The following is an 18,904-nucleotide window of genomic DNA, read 5'->3' on the forward strand; positions in this document are numbered from 1 at the left end:
GTAGGTGATCAAAAAAGTTCATGTCGAGCCCTGGTGTTGAGTAAACGAAGAGGTTTTGGGTGTACTATCCCTTTAGGAAAATTAGCATCTTACCTTGTATCTCCACCTGCACGTTGGTCTGTCGGTCTGCAGCTGCTGTCTGCACAGATGTGCTCTGCTGTCTGCCTTTCCAGTTGTGTTTCTTTCTCAATCTGCCCATGGCCAACTCTTCACATCCAAACACGGAGATCTGCAATAGAGTCAGAGTCTGTCCACAACACGAAAGAGCTCACTTACAGAAGAAACTGTGCTCAAATTACGAAGCAAATAATTGTCGTGTCTGTTTAAAAACCACATTGTTGCGTGACAGAAGAACACGTTACTGAAGGTTAAGCTGGCTTTATATTCACACATTGGTTCATTTTTTTTAACAGTGACAACTAGTAAAACGGTCCTTATATTGTTTACCACGCTATTTTGTATATAAATGCCACGTAAGTATGACTTTAAAACAACATTAAAACTTTTTATTTGACAGTGAACAATGCTGTACTTTGATAATTCTAAATAGTTAAGTCATATTAGCACTATTAAGGAGAAAGTGCGAATATAAAACCAACTTTAGCCCAATGTCACTGAACAACTATTTCTGTCACGTTCTCGCGAGCTTCGGTAACGTTATCAATGACTAATTTAAATTTTAACCACTAGTTTTATCTTATATAAATATGTTGGGTGTTATACTATCAAACACACGGACCATGTTATAAGTGTTCGTGTGTGTTGCTGGATGTCAATGTTTACACACCTCGAGATCAGCTGCCTGGCTGACATTCATAAAAAACTACACTATCGCTGACTCGGGGAAACTTTTAATCATTAAATATCCACGATAAAGTTAGGGATCACCCCGGCAGTTATTTAGCATTAAAATACGTTAGATTAATTCATTTCAATGTCTCAAACAGTAAAAGATTCAGAGGAAAAAACTCACGTGTTTATCCTGTAGTTATGTTGTGCAACTGTAAAATGGAACCGGCGAGCTGATGTCCGATAAAAGGTTCCGGGTTTCATCCTTTTTTTTTTACTTTCGCTAAAAGAAACTTTTTAAGTGAACTTTGAATAGGTAGATTTAATAATTTCTTTGTTAAAGCTTTTGAATTACGTGTCTTATGTTCATAAATACCGCGTATTTTATTAAAGCGCCAGTAAAATACTTATGTACCATTTTATCATCATTTAACAAAGAGAAACAGGTCTTGTGTTTTGTTGACTTGCTACATTTAAATTTGTTTAAAGAAGGGATTTTAGATATTTATTTTTGCTATATGTAAAATAAACTTACGTTGTTCCATTTTATCACAATTTTAAATATTTGTTTTAGTTATTTTCTTTTCTTTCAGCACCACTTTTGTCCTCCTCCCCTGCTGGGTTTATTGTTTTTGGATTCTTTTGTTATTAAAAATGTTATATAATTTACCCTAATTTGGTTATTTGTTGTTATCTATATTAAATCCAGCTTGAACCAGCCTAAGCTAGTTGGCTGGTTTTAGCTGGTCGACCAGCCTGGTTTTAGAGGGGTTTTGACCATGTCCAGGCTGGTTTCCAGCTAAAGCCAACATGACCAGCCTTAAACAGTTTAAGCTGGAAAGAGCTGATTTTTGGCGGGGCTCGTAGCATATCTAGGCTGCTCTAGCTGGTTTTAGCTGGTCATCTCCCAGCCTGACCAGCTAAGGCCAGGCTGGAAATGGCCAAAACCCTTATAAAACCAGGCTGGTCGACCAGCTTAAACCATCCTTGGCTGGTTTAAGCATTATTTTTAAACGAGGTATTATTACTATTTTCTGTTTATTTTTGTATATTATTCTCTTTATGGCAGCATGGTTTTTCTTCTCCCATGTTACACAAAACTGTCACGATATAAATGTAACCTACTTCAGTCTAACAGTCATAACAATAAATTGCAATATCTGACATTACCGTTCTAATGATGTGGTACGGTGGCTCAGTGGTTAGCAAGAAGGTCGCTGGTTTAAGCCCCGGCTTGGCTTCTTGGAATTTCTTTGTGGAGTTTGCATTTTCTCTACGTGTTGTTGTTGATTTCCTCTGGGTGCTCTGGTTTCCCCCACAGTCCAAACACATGTGGTATAAGGGAATTGAATAAACTAAATTGGCAGTAGTGTAGTGTATGAGTGTGGGAATATGAGTGCATAGGTGTTTCCCAGTACTGGGTTGCAGCTGGAAGTGCATTTGCTGTGTAAAACATGGATAAGTTGGTGGTTCATTCCGCTGTGGCAACCCCTGATGAATAAAAGCACTAAGCCAAATGAAAATAAATGAATGAATGTTTTAATGATTAAATAAATTAAGTTTTGGTGAGCACTGTAATGTAATATAATATAATATAATATAATATAATATAATATAATATAATATAATATAATATAATATAATATAATATATTGTAATATAATATAATATAATATAATATAATTTAATATAATATAATATAATATAATATAATATAATATAATATATTGTAATATAATATAATATAATATAATATAATATAATATAATATAATATAATATAATATAATATAATATAATATAATTTAATATAATATAATATAATATAATATAATATAATATAATATAATATAATATAATATAATTTAATATAATATAATATAATATAATATAATTTAATATAATATAATATAATATATTGTAATATAATATAATATAATATAATATAATATAATATAATTTAATATAATATAATATAATATAATATAATATAATATAATATAATATAATATAATATATTGTAATATAATATAATATAATATAATATAATATAATATAATATAATTTAATATAATATAATATAATATAATTTAATATAATATAATATAATATAATATAATATAATATAATATAATATAATATAATTTAATATAATATAATATAATATAATATGATATAATATAATATAATATAATATAATATAATAAATATAATTTAATATAATATAATATAATATAATATAATATAATATAATATAATATATTGTAATATAATATAATATAATATAATATAATATAATATAATATAATATAATATAATATAATATAATATATTGTAATATAATATAATATAATATAATATAATATAATATAATATAATATAATATAATTTAATATAATATAATATAATATAATATAATATAATATAATTTAATATAATATAATATAATATAATATAATATAATAAATATAATTTAATATAATATAATATAGTATAATATATTGTAATATAATATAATATAATATAATATAATATAATATAGCCTAGTTCTAATAATAATTCTGAACATTACTATCAATAAAAACCCTTATTATTGTTGTTGTTATAATACAATATAATTTAACATACTATATTAAAATATAATATAAAAATATAATATATAATAAAATATAATAATATAATAAAATATATAATATAATGAAATATAATACAATAAAATACAATATAATAAAATATAATAATAAAATAAAATAAAATATAATATAATATAATATAATATAATATAATATAATATAATATAATATAATATAATATAAAGCCATATAAAGAAAAGAATATATTAATAAATAATAATTAAAACACACATTTATCAGTAAATACACAGCAAAATACTTTAATTAATTGTGACCAGTGGATCAACAATTTAGATAAGAGCTTAATTTTACAAAAGTACAAAAGACATTAATTTCAGTCTAATTTTCAATCCCCAACTAGGGTCATTTACAGTAAACAGTCTAAACTCCATGAAAGGGATAGTTCACCCTAAAAATGAATAATTATTATACTCGCATTCAAGCTGTTCTAAACTTTCAAGAGTTTTTTTCTTTTGTTGAAAACAAAACAAGATATTCTGAAGAATGTTGAAAAAAAGCAGGCAGGCATAAATAGTAGGAGCAAAATATTCGGTGGAAGTCAATATCTGTTTTTTCCAACATTCTTCAATCCTTTGTGGTTAACGGAAGAAAGAAACTCAAACAGGTCAGAAACAAGTGGAGGATGAGAAAATGATGACAGAACAAAGTCCACATGAACTGGAAGCTGCGACCTTTTTTTATCATATTGTGAAGCAGTTCCTAGAGCATAGATGTCAAAGTCAATTCCTGGAGGGCCGCAGCTTTTGCTCCAACTCTAATCAAACACAGCTGATGCAAATAATCGAGGTGTTCAAAGGAGCCATGAACACCTTGATTATTTGCATCTTCTGTGTTTGGAGTTGGAGCAAAACTGTACAGAGCTGCGGCTCTCCAGGAATTGACTTTGACATCTTTGCTCTAGAGAAACAGAATATTAAACTAAATTAGAAAAATTGGGGCAGCACGGTGGTGTAATGGGTAGCGCAATGACTCACAGAAAGATGGTCGCTGGTTCGAGCCTCGGCTGGTTCAGTTGGCATTTCTATGTGGAGTTTGCATGTTCTCCCCGTGTTGGCGTGGGTTTCCTCCGGATACTCCGGCACAGTCCAAACAGATGTGCTATAGGTGAACTGGGTAAGCTAAGCCGTAGTGTATGTGCGTGAATGGAAGTGTATGGGTGTTTCCCAGTGATGGGTTGCAGCTGGAAGGGTGTCTGCTGCGTAAAACATATGCTGGATACGTTAGCGGTTCATTCCACAGTGGCGACCCCTGATTAATAAACGGACTAAGCCGAAAAGAAAATGAATGAATAAGAAAAAGTGGGCGTGGCTTCTTTTTCTACTGCGAGCTGATTGGATGAAAGCTTGGGAAAAGAGTTTGAGGAGAGTTATTGCAACCTACAGACTCCTCATCCTCACCATTTCGGTTAGTTGTCAAAACTGATAGTTGGAGGGGCGTGGTTAGGTGTGTTAGTCACGCCCATACCTCCCAGACAAACCTAATCTGATGGTGTGTTCAAAGCAGACGTGGCTAAACCGTCAAGCTTGAGTGATTTACGTCTTAAGTCATAAATCCTGCAGTGCACTATGATGCGCTTAATGCACAAATCGATCGAATTGAAAAATAGCTTTAGCGGACATTCGCGCCGTGTTAACCAATCAGGCGCTTGCTCTTGTAGGGGCGTGATTATGACCAAAGACTACAGAATACACAAGACATGTCACTCGTTTACTTATGAATGGGGAAAAGTGTAACTATTAATATGGCGAATGAAGCCCCGCCTTCTAGTACAGAAGCCAATCAGCGATCTCTGTAGAATGACAATTCTCCGGGGGAGGGGCTCGGACCAGAGGTGAGTTTCTGCAGATTTTGTGTGATACGAGCATTTAGAAATGAAACTAAATAGACAGATGTTGTTTAATTGTATTGCTTATTCGTAATATTAAATGTATTTGTAAGCTTGGCAAGCAGTTTTGGAGAATTTGATGTTTCCCCATTCAAACAGAATGCCCGAGAGGCGTTTTAAAGATGGCCACCGAGTGAAATGACTTGCCTTAATGGGACTTTATTATGACGTAGCGCCTGCAGTTGGTGTCCCGAGTGGAAATCCTCCTGCCGACGCCGGACAACAGCTCATCAAACTGGGCTCGGTTCAGTCAGAAGCACCGCTGAAAGCCTCCATCATCCAGGTTAAGTTTCTGGAAGAGTTAATGAACTCACAGAGCAGGGTGCACCTCTGAAAGGATCTAGTGGACTCAGACACAGTGCCGAACGAATTAACGCCGTTTTTCAAATTCCCTAAATCACATAAGCACAGCTACTCGCTCAATAAAATCCATGTTAGCCATTTAGCTATGAAGCTAAAGTCACCGGGCAGACAGAAGCCCTGCCCATGGCGGGAAACTGCATCATTTGTGATGTGAATTTCACGTGCGAATTTGATACTTGAATGCAACGAGCAAACTCTAAATCTTCAGGCGTCTATTCATGCATGTATAGCACGATTTATTTGCGCATACCGCGTCTAGTGTGAACACCCTATCAGAATTTACCTCAAAGCGAACAGGAAGTCCATTTTCATATTTCAGTCTTTAGATTACAAAGGCAAACAATGTATTTCCCCTAATGACATGCACAGATAAATTCAGTTCAACACAAAACTAGCAATGTAAGCTAACAAAATGGTTAGTTTTGATTTGATTTGTACTTTAATTTTGGGTGAACTATCCCTTTAACTTACAACTCTAAGTATTTTGGAAAAGTATTAGGCAATAAAAAAGAAAATTAATGTAAAATGGACACTTATATATTATTATAATTATATGCAATACGCAGTGACCGCAGCTCTACATGCTCCTGTCCTTCAGCATGACGTATTCGCTGTTGTGATCCGCGTTTTCCTCTGCCGTGAAGCTCTCGGCAGCTGTACGCTGTGCCTCCTCGGTGAGCCGCTCAAACCGGCGTAGGAAGAGGATGACGGAAGCCAACAGGAGCGCCTGAACGCCAATGAAGACCAACAGGCTGATCTGTGACGCCAGAGCTAAATTACACAGCCAGTACCGACACGAGTCCAGCAGCTCCTGCTCCGGCAGATACACGATCAGGCGCCCCCGCAGGTGAGCAGGAGAACTGCACGACACGTTCCTAAAACACATTTTAAAGGTGACATGAAATTAAAATAATGTTTTTTTAGATGTTAGTTTCAGTATGAGCTAGTGTGCTCTAAAACAGTGACAAAATTCTCAATCAGAAGATTTACAACCTTTATAGATATAAAACTTTATAGATAGTTAGAAAGCTTGCAGTTTGTCACAGGTTGTGATAATGCACAGGTTTCAGTTTTTGTTATTCTTGTTGTAGTTGCAGATTTTAACAAGCAGGTGTCCTCAGAGTGCTACATTTCTACATTTATTTACATTTCAGAAATTTTGTTCTAACTTGACAATAAATGTCCTGTAAGCGGACTGTAATCTGCCATGGTTTCAGTTTGAGAGGTGCATATACAGTGCTCAGCATAATTGAGTACAGCCCATTATGAAAATACCTATTTTTCCTTTATTTCTTAGTGAATATTGACTATGTATTATGGTGCATTTAAACAAAGCAGATTTATTAAACAGATGTATTTATTAAAATAATATTTTAGTCACCAAACATATTAAAAAATTGAAAGATAATACAATTAAATTCAAGCAAAATATTGCAGAAAAAAAATTACAACCTACAATTTTGTTTTATTTCTTTCCTTTGCTTGATTTTTCCTCTTTTTTAAATTTGTATTTAATATTTTAATATTTTTCTATGATATATAAATTTTGGTGTATGCTGAGCACTATACACATACATGCATACATATATATATATATATATATATATATGTGTGTGTGTGTGTGTGTATATATATATATACACAGTTAAAGTCAGAATTATTAGCCTCCCTAAATTATTGGCCCACAGTAAAATTCTCCAATTTCTGAATTCATAGACATTTCTAAACATAATAGTTTTAATAAGTCATCTCTAATAACTGATTTATGTTATCTTTGCCATGATGACAGTAAATAATTTATTTAAGTTATTGTATAATGATGGTTTGTCCTGTAGACTATTGAAATAATATAACTTAAAGGGCTAATAATTTTGTCCTCAAAATGGTGTTCAAAAAAATTTAAAACTGCTTTTATTCTTGCCAAAATAACACAAATAAGACTTTCTCCAGAAGGAAAAATATTATCAGACATACTGTGAAAATTTCCTTGCTCTGATAAACATCATTTAGGAAATACTTAAAAAAGAAAAAAAAATCAAAGGGGGCTAATAATTCTGACTTCAAATGTATGTATGTATGTATATATATATATATATATATATATATATATATATATATATATATATATATATATATATATATATATATATATATATATATATATATATATATATATATATATATATATATATATATATATATATATATATTCAGTATATAAGACTGTTGTTAGCTTGATTTAGTGTTAGATTTTCATTTATAATGGATATTTTATTTTGTATCAGTTAACAAAATAATCTTTGACCAATAGTTTTAGTTTTAGTTGTGGTTGACTAAAGTAATCATGCTCACTACATAGATGTGTTGCTGCTCTGTGACATTTTCACACTAGAATTCTGAAAACAATTCATTCATTCATTCATTTTCCTTCGGCTTAGCCCCATATCCATCAGGGGTCACCACAGCAGAGTGAACCGCCAACTTATCCAGCATATGTTTAACGCAGCAGATGCCCCTTCTAGCTGCAACCCAGCACTGGGAAACACCCGTACACTCTCATTTACACACACATACACTTCAGACAATTTAGTTTATTCAATTAAACTATAGTGCATGTCTTTGGACTGTGGGGGAAACCGGACCACCCGAAGAAAACCCACCCCAACACGGGGACAACATGCAAACTCCACACAGAAATGCCAACTGACCCAGCCAGGACTCAGCAAACTTCATGCTTTGAGGCAAGAGTGCTAACCAATGAGCCACCAAAACTCGTATGTTTGTTAATTATTATTATTTTATGAAAATTATTTTTTCAGTTACTGTTTTTAGTTTTGGCCACACAGTGGCGCAGTAGGTAGTGCTGTCGCCTCACAGCAAGAAGGTCCCTGGTTCGAGCCATGGCTGGGTCAGTTTCTGTGTGGAGTTTGCATGTTCTCCCTGCGTTCGTGTGGGTTTCCTCCGGGTGCTCCGGTTTCCCCCACAGTCCAAAGACATGCGGTACAGGTGAATTGGGTAGGCTAAAATTGCCCGTAGTGAATGAGTGTGTATGTTTCCCAGAAATGGGTTGCAGCTAAGGGGCATCCGCTGCGTGAAACATGCTTTATTAAAATACTCTTTGCTCACCACACAGAATGTGTTTTTGTGATTTTTTTTAAATTAATTTAATAGTGTAAACATGTTAATTAATTAATTTATTGTGAATATTTTGTTTTATTTTAGCTAACTAAAAATAAAATATGTTTTGACCAATGATTTTAGTTACTGTTTTGGTTCATTAAAATAATCTACTGGTTTACTTAAGAAATAAATGTTTGCTAAATATTATTATTATTATATTTCAATTAAATGAAATTCATTGACTTCAGTTAATTTTATGTAGTGTTTTTTTATTTATTGTGGACATTTTATTTTATTTCAGTTCATTATTTTTAGACGAATAGATTTGTTTTAGTTAACTAAAACACTAGCTCACCGCATAGACGGGTCGCTGCCATGTTTCAGCATCCAGCCCCTCAGGTAAAGAATGGCGCAGTCGCAGGCCCAGGGGTTTCCGTGCAGGGCGACGCGGCGCAGGGCGGGCAGAGCGTCCAGCAGGCCGGTGGGCAGAGCCGTCAGGTGGTTTTCATTTAGCAGGAGCTCAGTGGTGGACGCTGGAAAGGACGAGGGTAGCGTGGCGGTGGTGAGAGCGCGGTTACTGCAGTCCACAACACCAGCAGAGCACGAACACACATGAGGACACGAGCCCTGAACCACTGCAGCCATCGCACTGAGGAAAAACACCAGCTCAACACTCCTCATACCAGCACACACACACAAACACACTGAAGAAACACACATCCCAGTCACTATACATCTGTAATATAACACACACACACGACACTGAAGAAAACCGCCAACACAACACTCCTCATACAGCACACACACACACACACCCTGAAGAAACACACATCCCAGTCACTATACATCTGTAATATAACTCACACTCTACATTGAAGAATCACACCAAGACAACACTCCTCATACCAGCACACACACACACCAGTCACTATACTGTAATACTGTATTATTACACCAACACTACAGTAATATTCTCATCACACACACAACATCACACCACTTACTTCTATCAATCCATGTTATTTCTAAAGAACTGAGCTGGAGTTGCAGATATTTTTATTTGTCCTTTAAAAGAATTCCACATCTAATTCACAACTAAACATAAATATTAACACTTTGGTCACACTTTATTTTAGGGCTAAATTATTGATGTTTACAAACCATTAAACCTCAAAGTCCTAATTTGCTGTTTATTAATAGTTATATAGGTAGTAGTTGGGTTTAGGTATTGGGTGAGATTAGAAATATAGAATAAGACCACGCAGTACCGGCCACTTGATTAGGTACACCTGTCTAACTGCTCATTAAAGCAAATTTCAAATCAGCCAATCACATGGCAGCAAGCCCGTGCAGAGACTGTCAAAAGGGCATGTGCAGGATACATTTTTTGTCGCGTGTACTTTAAAGCGGGGGGTTGAGCGCGCGCCTACTGAAGGGCGGGAGGGAGGGTGTGTCGCGGGGGCACTTTTGATTATTTTGGAAGGGCACTTTCTATCCAACACTAAAAAGGGCATGTGCACTGCACAGGTTGAGCCCTATGTGTGCACGTGCCTGCATGGCAGCATTTCAAGGCATTTAGGCATGTAGACATGGTTAAGATGATGTGCTGCAGTTCAAACTGAGCATCAGAATGGGGAAGAAAGGGGATTTAAGTGACTTAAATCGAGTGCACAAATGTCTTGTTGATGCCAGAGGTCAGAGGAGAATGGCCAGACTGGTTCCAGCTGATAGAAAGGCAACAGTAACTCAAATAAACACACGTTACAATTAAGGTCAGCAGAAGAGCATCTCTGAACACACAACACGTCCAACCTTGAGGCAGATGGGCTACAGCAGCAGAAGACCACACCAGGTGCCGCTCCTGTCAGCTAAGAACAGGAAACTGAGGCTACAATTCACACAGGCTCAACAAAACTGGACAATAGAAGATTGGAGAAACAATGCCTGCTCTGATGAGTCTCGATTTCTGCTGCCACATTTGGATGGTCGAGTCAGAATTTGGCGTCTACAACATGGAAGCATGGATCCATCCTGCCTTGTATCAGCAGTTCAGGCTGGTGGTGGTGGTGTAATGGTGTGGGAATATTTTCTTGGCCCACTTTGGGCCCATTAGTACCAATTGAGCATCGTGTCAACACCACAGCCTACCTGAGTATTGTTGCTGACCATGTCCATCCCTTTATGACCACAGTGACCATCTTCTGATGGCTACTTCCAGCAGGATAACGCATCATGTCATAAAGCGTGAATCATCTCAGAGTGGTTTCTTGAACATGACAATGAGTTCACTGTATTCAAATGGCCTCCACAGTCACCAGACCTCAATCCAATAGAGCACCTTTGGGATGTGGTGGAACGGGAGATTCACATTATGGATGCGCAGTCAATAAATCTGCAGCAACTGTGTGATGCTATCATGTCAATATGGAGCAAAACCTCTGAGGAATATTTCCAGTACCTTGTTGAATTTCTGCCACGAAGGATTAAGGCAGTTCTCAAGGCAAAACGGGTCCAACCTGGTACTAGTAAGGTGTACCTAATAAAGTGGCCGGTGAGTGTAACAGCCAAAATCAGCAACTAGTCAGTAGTGAAAATTGTTGTTTAATAAAGTGTTACCCACAATTATTATTTGTAATGAAATATTGCAGTTTTTACGGTTATTGTCAGAATTATTAGCCCTCCTATTAAATTTTAATAATGTTCTATTTAACAGAGTTTTTCAACACATTTCTAATCATAACAGTTTTATAACTCATTTATAATAATTGATTTATTTGATCTTTGCCATGATGACAGCAAATAATATTTGTGTTTATTTAATTAGGTTAACGAGGCAAGTCATTGTAGAACAATAGTTTGTTTAGTAGCAAATATATTGCTTATAAAGAGTGCTAATAATGTTGACCTTAAAATGGCTTCAAGAAAATGTAAAAATGCTTTTATTCTAGCCGAAATAAAACAAATAAGAACAAATATTATAGGGAATACTGTGAAAAATTCATTGCTCTGTTAAACATCATTTGGCAAATATTGAAAAAAGAAAACACATTTCACAGGAGGGCGAATCATTTTGACTTCAACTGTATACTGTATATTGCAGCTTTCTGTGGTGCAGTAAGACATGTAACATGAATATTTGACATTGCTATTGGGTATTGGTGTATGGCAGGGGTTCCCAAACTTTTCAGCCTGTGACCCCCAAAATAACAATGCCAGTGACTCACGACCCCCAATATTTCGGAGGTGGTTATAAATACAGAAACCTTAAATTCAATGGCGCACACACACCAATAGACCCAAGTCTGTTCTTTGTTTAATTTTTTAATGTATGTCAGTGCTATAAATGTGCCAGAAAGTTGAACCTGGTGTTATAAAATCAATCTGCTGCATCTGACTCTATTGCTGTGTCTTTAATATAATGTAATTACCCCAGGGGTCGCAATCCAATAGAGTTAGAAACTATAAGCTACTATAGCAACTATATAGTAACTATAAATGACTATTTATTCTTTTCAGTAGGTTATGGATAAAATATGGTAATTCTTATGGTTTAATAAAAATAAATAGGTTTTTAAAAATCACCAGACGACCCTCCTTCATTGTCCCCCAACCCCTTGGGGGGGTCCCGACCCCCCACTTTGAGAACCACTGGTGTATTGTTGCAGTGTGTAGCCTTTTTTGGTGCCATGTATGGAGTGCTAAACTGAAGAAGACTGAGCAGATGCTTAGGCTTATCTGAAATTAGAGGAGGAAGTAAAGGGAACTGGGAAGACTAAGATAAAAGCATTAAACAACACATTTAATAAAATCATCGAAACTATTTGCAACTCTAATGTACAGTCATTGGAAATGAAGATTTAATTCAATAGAAATAATTTCAGATTTGATATAATTCACCGATGCCACTATTATACAGTCAAAATTATTCGTCCTCTTCTGAATTTTTGTATTTATTTTTCACATATTTTCCAAATAATGTTTAGAAATTTAAATTCAGAAAATTTTCACAGTATGTCTGATAATATTTTTCCTTCTGGAGAAAGTCTTGTTTTATTTCGGCAAAAATAAAAGAAGTTTTTATTTTTTTTATGAACCATTTTAAGGTCACTATTATTAGCTCTCTCAAGCAATATATTTTTCGATAGTCTACAGAACAAACCAATGCTATACAGTGACTTGCCTAATGACCCTAACCTGCCTAGTTACCCTAGTTAAGCCTTTAAATCTCACTTTAAGCTGTATAGAAGTGTCTTGAAAAATATCTAATCAAATATTATTTACTGTCATCATGGCAAAGATAAAATAAATCAGTTATTAGAGATGAGTTATTAAAATTATTATGTTTAGAAATGTGTTGAGAAAAATATTCTCTTTGTAAAACAGAAATTAGGGAAAAATAAGAAAGAATTAACATTTTACACGAGGGTTAATAATTCTAACTTTTTGTTTGTATTAATTAGTTATTTTTTATAACCTGATAATTAGTTATATAATAGTTTATATCATTTAATTCAATGACATTACATGTGTTACACTTGCAGCATAATCCTATTATTTAATTATTTGAATAATAGGGTTGTTTTATTTGTTTGTGTGCACTAGAAGCTTCATTTACATGTTCATACATACAAAATAAATGAACTATATAAATACACATTACGTTATATTACATTACAAAAAAAAATCCGTAATTTTATGGTTTATTTCCGACAGCTGGGGTGCTGAAAAAAAAAGTTAAATAACGGCCGTAAATTACAGAAATTTACTGTAAAAAAAACAAAAAAAAAAAAAAACGGATATTAAATGACAAAAATTCACCAGAAATTTTCATTCATTCATTCATAATTTCTGTCATTTAATATCCGTTATTTTATGGTATATTTCTGTAATTTAACGGCCGTAATTTTGTGGGTTTTTTTTTCCAGCACTCCAGCTGCCGGAAATAAACTGTAAAATTACGGATTTTTTTTTTTTTACAGTTACATACAATTTAGTATGATTTGCTCATCACCCAATGAGGGTAGGGGTTAGGGGTGGGGTTGGGTGCCACGCCTCCTTTTTAAAATCGTACATTTTCATACGACTGAATTCACCACTAAACTGACAAAACGTAAAATACTTACATTTCCTCGTGAGATCAGGCTGGATTAATGCATATTGCCCATAGTAATAATAAATATTTTAAAAATTTAGAGAATGTTAACATTTTGCATTGTTGGGTTGCTTTAGAAACATTTGATGGAGCTGAAATTTAAAATGAAAATGCAGTTTAAATTCTTTTGCAAAAATAAAGGACAAAATAGGTTTGCAGTGAACATAGGTCATAGTTAGTGAAGTATATTTAAAATATACAAGATTAAGCCAGTAAATCTAGCACACATTGCTGTGTTACTCTTGACCCACCTGTGTGTGTAACTTTGATCTCTAGTGATGGGGTCAACAGTAACAATGCGAAAAAAAGTTAAATAATATTGGAGTTGTCCAACATTTGTTCAAAATACCGCATCTGGTATTGCCAGACCACACTTATGAGTTAGTAACCACAGCAAAATATATATTTCTGTCTAATATTTCTGTCTAATACACTCTTTTCAAATTTAAAGTTTAGTTTTTATGAAAAATCTCTTCCCCTACATAACATTTCACTGGATGTTTTTCAAGACACTGGTATTCAGCTTAAAGTGACATTTAAAGGCTTAACTAGGTTAATGTCAGAGTAATTAGGCAAGGTATTGTATAATGGTTTGTTCTGTAGACTATAGAAAATAAATATTGCTAATAAAGGGGCTAATAATTTTGATCTTAAAATGGATTAAAAACTTAAAAACTGCTTTTATTCTAGCTGAAATAAAACAATTAAGACTTTCTCCAGAAGAAAAAATATTATCAGACAGACTGTGGAAATTTCCTTGCTCTGTTAAACATGATTTGAGAAATATTTAAAAAAGAAATGAAGATTCACAGGACTAATAATACAGTCTTCAACTGTACTACTCACTTAAACACCCGTGTGTGTGTGTGTGTGTTTACCACCCTTTGAGTTCACGGAGGTTGCAACACTAGTGGCCAGAAACAGATTAGCTAATATTAATATTTCATTAACAGTGAAGTAAATCAAGAATACATTAGATTTAAGCTCTAGAACGAATTCATATATTGTGATGTTTAAATGTGATCAATGTAATTTTGTGTGCAGTAAAAGGGAAGTACTTACCAGCGCTAGTAAAGTCTGTGTGTCAGTATCAGCCTGAGGGAGAGTTAAGACTGCAGGATCACACACAGCTGGGACACGCTGATAAAATAACCACACACACACATACACGCACACACACACGCACACACACACGCACACGCACACACACACACACACACACACACACACACACACACACACACACACACACACACACACACACACACACACACACACACAGAGGAAGCGTGCCACATTTTTACTCTTCAATACTGCGTCATCTTTCCCCGTGTTCAGTTACACTCCCAGAATCACCCAGAAACATATTCTGCATATCTAAAACATACAGCAAAATGACAGCTTTCATTCATTTATTTTCCTTCGGCTTATTTATTAGGGGTCACCACAGCGGAATGAACCACCAACTATTCCAGCATATACAGTATTTTACGTAGCGGATGCCCTTCTAACTGCAACTAATCACTGGGAAACACCCATACACCCTCATTCACACACATACACTGGACAATTTAGTTTACCCAATTCACCTGTAGCCGTGCGTTTGGAAAACGGAGCACCAGGAGGAAACCCGCGCGAACACGGAGAGAACATGCAAACTCCACACAGAAAAGCCAACTGACCCAGTTGAGGCTCGAACCAGCGACCTTGCTGTGAGGTGATCGTGCTGTGATTATAAGAAAATATAATAAATCATTTATAACCTTTCTGACATTTTTTGTATAAATGTTCCTGCTATTTTAGTATAAGATAGCATTTCATATCATAATTTTTGTGAATATTTTGACCAAATATTTCATTATTTTCCTAATATTTAAATTTACAATTTTAATTTGAATGATCTAGTAGTTATTTTTAAATATTAATATATATATATATTTAAATAAATGTGTTTTTTTTATATATTTTTTTATTTAAATAAATAAATACATTTAAAAGCAACTTCATTTATTTATTTTAATGATTATTTATTTATTTAATGTATTTTAAAAACAGATTTCAGATTTAATTAAGTTAAACTAAATTAAAATGAGCAATATCACTCTTTTTTTTATCTCATCTCACATTTATTTCAAGTAATAATTATTTACTTAATATTTAAGTTTTCTATTTTCCTCTGAATGATCTAGTTGTTATTTTAAAATACTGACTATATTTATATATTTTATAATTATATTTATATACTGTAGATATGTATTTACATTTTTAAATATATTTAAACAAAAAAAAATACATTTAAAAATACATTTATTTACTTATTTTAATAATAATGAATTTTTTTAATATATAAAACAGATTTCAGTTGAAAATTTTTGCACGAGTTAAACTACATTATTTTAGAAATATTGCCCCTTTTTATCTAATCTCTAATCTATTTTAAGTAATAATTATTTTCTTAATATTTAAGCTATCTATTGTCCTCTGGATGGTTTTTATTTTTAAATATTGAATTATATATACTTTTGTATTCATTTAAATAAATATAATTTTAAATATATTTACAAAATTTTTAAAATAGATTTCAGTTTTAATTTTTGTTAAACTTTTTAGTTTAGTTAAACTAAATTGAAATAATTAAAATATTGCTTTAATTTTGTAATAAATATTTATCTAATGTTTACGTTTTCTATTTTCATTTCCATGGTCTAGTTTTTATTTTAAAAAATTGAAATATTTTTATTTTTTTAAACAAATACATTCTTAAAATTATTTAAGTAAATAAATAAATAAATTTTAAAATACATTTATTTTAATAAATAATTATTTATTTAATATATTTTAAAATAGATTTCAGTTCCAATTTGTAGTTAAACTAAAATTAGTTTAAAGTTAATTTAGTTAACGTTAAACTAAATTAAAATGACTAATATCACTCTTTTCATCTCAAATTTATTTCAAGTCATAATTATTATTCAATTTTTACGTTTTCTATTTCATCTGAATGATCTAGTTATTTTAAAATACTATATGTTTTTATATTAAAAATGTATTTTTAAATATTATTGTTTATTATTATTTATACTTTATTAATTTATATTATTTAAATGTTATTTAAATAAATAAATATATTTTTAAATATAAATAAAATATTTTTAAATAGATTTTAGTTTAAGTTTAAATTGTCAGTACAATTTAAATTAAACTAAAATGAGAAATGTTGCCCTATTTTTATTTCATCTCAAAATAATTTCAAGTAAATACATTTTACCATAAGTCAAGAAACAGATACCGATCAATCATGTGCATATAAAACAACACAGAGCGACATCTTCTACATTATTCACATTTATTAGCAAGCTTAACTTCAAGATTTACAGAACAACTGACATAATAATATAAATTATTAAATTATTAAAGGCCATTAACACTGATAATAATAATATATCTTATTCTGATGATTACTCTTATAAAACAAGCAAAAACCATCCGTCAGGACCGAGTATGTTTATTGAAAACATAACTGTATTCTCACATTCACTGCAGAAAATAAAACGCCAACAAATTCATAGCAAAAGGCATCAGTCTCTCTCAAACGCACATGAATAAACTCTGCACGGCTTCAGAAAACACTCTCACACACATTCATCTGGCTAAGCAAATAATAAAAAAAACATAATTATAAATTAGATCCCTTTAGAAGTTAACTTAAGTTACACTGGTTTATGTACGTTCCTCAGTATTTACCACATGATGAATCACATGACGCCATATTTGATCCAGCAGACAGAAGCACCGAGCTGATGAGCAGAGCTGTAGATATGACAGTTGTACAGTATCATTTAAATGTATTCACATCTGAAGGGTGCTGTGAGGCTGTAGTGTGTGTATCACTGGTCTTTCTCGTGCATCTGTTGTTGCATCTTTTCCAGCATCTCCTGCATTCTCTTCAGCTGCACACACAAAACAAAACATTGTCAGGAAAACGATTTGAAAAATTACAATGTGAGCAGTTTTGTTTTAATTATCCCAATCGATCTAGTTAGAAATCAGATCATACATGTTTTTTCAAATTAAGATTATGTTATTAATATTAATTAATATTAATATTATAGCTGATAAATGAATGACAGATCCACATAGATATCAATGGCAGAAATATGATGTTTGAAACAACAGAATAGTTACTAGTCAGTAATCAAATAAGAACTATTTTCAAGTATAGAAAATAGTACCAGTACCACTATCTAATGAATAAGAACTAGCATCTGAATATGATATGAATGATTATCTAACAATTCTCTAATGAGAACTAGTGTGAGTACTAGTATCTAATAGGAACTATAGTGTCTAATAATGAATAAGAACTCATATCTAACGAATGATAACTTTAGTACCTAATGAAAAAGTATCTTGTGAACAAAAACTAGTATCTAATGAATAAGAACTAAAGTGTAATGAATGAGTATCTAATGAAAATGAACTAATGAATAATTATCTACAGTACTAGAATTTAACAATAACTATAGTTTCTAACAAACAAGTACCTAAAGAATAAGAACTAGTGTCTAATAAATGAATACCCGATGAATAAGAACTATTACGAGTACTAGTATCTAATGAATGATAACTAATGTATGAGTACCTAATGAATAAGAACTAGTATCAAATTAATATTAACTATAGTATCTAACAAACAAGTACCTTATGTATGAGAACTAGAATATAATAAATTAATACCTAATGAATATAAGTAGTATGAGTACTAGTATCTAATGAATAATAACTAGTATATAATGAATGAGTACCTTATAAATAAGAACTAGTATCTATGAATGAATGAATATAAGAACTAGTATGAGAACTAGTATGTAATGAATAAGAACTATAGTATATATACTGAATAAGTACCTAATGAATAAGAACTAGTATAAGTACTAGTATC

At 32.4% G+C, this 18,904-nt stretch overlaps 4 protein-coding genes across 13 annotated transcripts in view; 1 reads left to right on the top strand and 3 right to left on the bottom strand.

Annotated features, from left to right (window-relative positions):
* The window catches only part of dhx37 (DEAH (Asp-Glu-Ala-His) box polypeptide 37), a 58,830-nt gene extending 57,821 nt beyond the window's left edge, over positions 1-1,009 (bottom strand). For 2 of the 8 annotated variants that reach the window (XM_087262602.1, XM_087262600.1), the window contains exons 1-2: positions 974-1,005; positions 94-247 (exon numbers count right to left, since the gene is read on the bottom strand). In XM_087262602.1, the coding sequence (XP_087118728.1) occupies positions 94-199 (106 nt within the window). In that variant the 5' untranslated portion in view covers positions 200-247; positions 974-1,005. 8 annotated transcript variants of the gene reach the window in all.
* The window catches only part of ufd1l (ubiquitin recognition factor in ER associated degradation 1), a 253,880-nt gene that overhangs the window by 34,942 nt on the left and 200,034 nt on the right, over positions 1-18,904 (top strand). The window lies entirely within an intron of this gene.
* On the bottom strand, positions 3,666-15,076 carry gp1bb (glycoprotein Ib platelet subunit beta; the record flags this gene model as incomplete). The annotated part of the gene is given in 4 exon segments (NM_001144812.1): positions 3,666-3,926; positions 5,432-6,565; positions 9,166-9,514; positions 15,025-15,076. Coding segments are annotated over 2 exon segments (624 nt in total).
* septin5a (septin 5a) overlaps positions 17,292-18,904 on the bottom strand; it is a 46,446-nt gene continuing 44,833 nt past the window's right edge. For 2 of the 3 annotated variants that reach the window (XM_087262850.1, XM_087262848.1), the window contains exon 11: positions 17,292-17,912. In XM_087262850.1, coding sequence (XP_087118976.1) covers positions 17,850-17,912 — 63 coding nt within the window. In that variant the 3' untranslated portion in view covers positions 17,292-17,849. 3 annotated transcript variants of the gene reach the window in all.

This window comes from Danio rerio, chromosome 8, assembly GCF_052040795.2.
Source record: "Danio rerio strain M-AB ecotype USA chromosome 8, GRCz13ab, whole genome shotgun sequence".
NCBI classification, from domain to species: domain Eukaryota; kingdom Metazoa; phylum Chordata; class Actinopteri; order Cypriniformes; family Danionidae; genus Danio; species Danio rerio.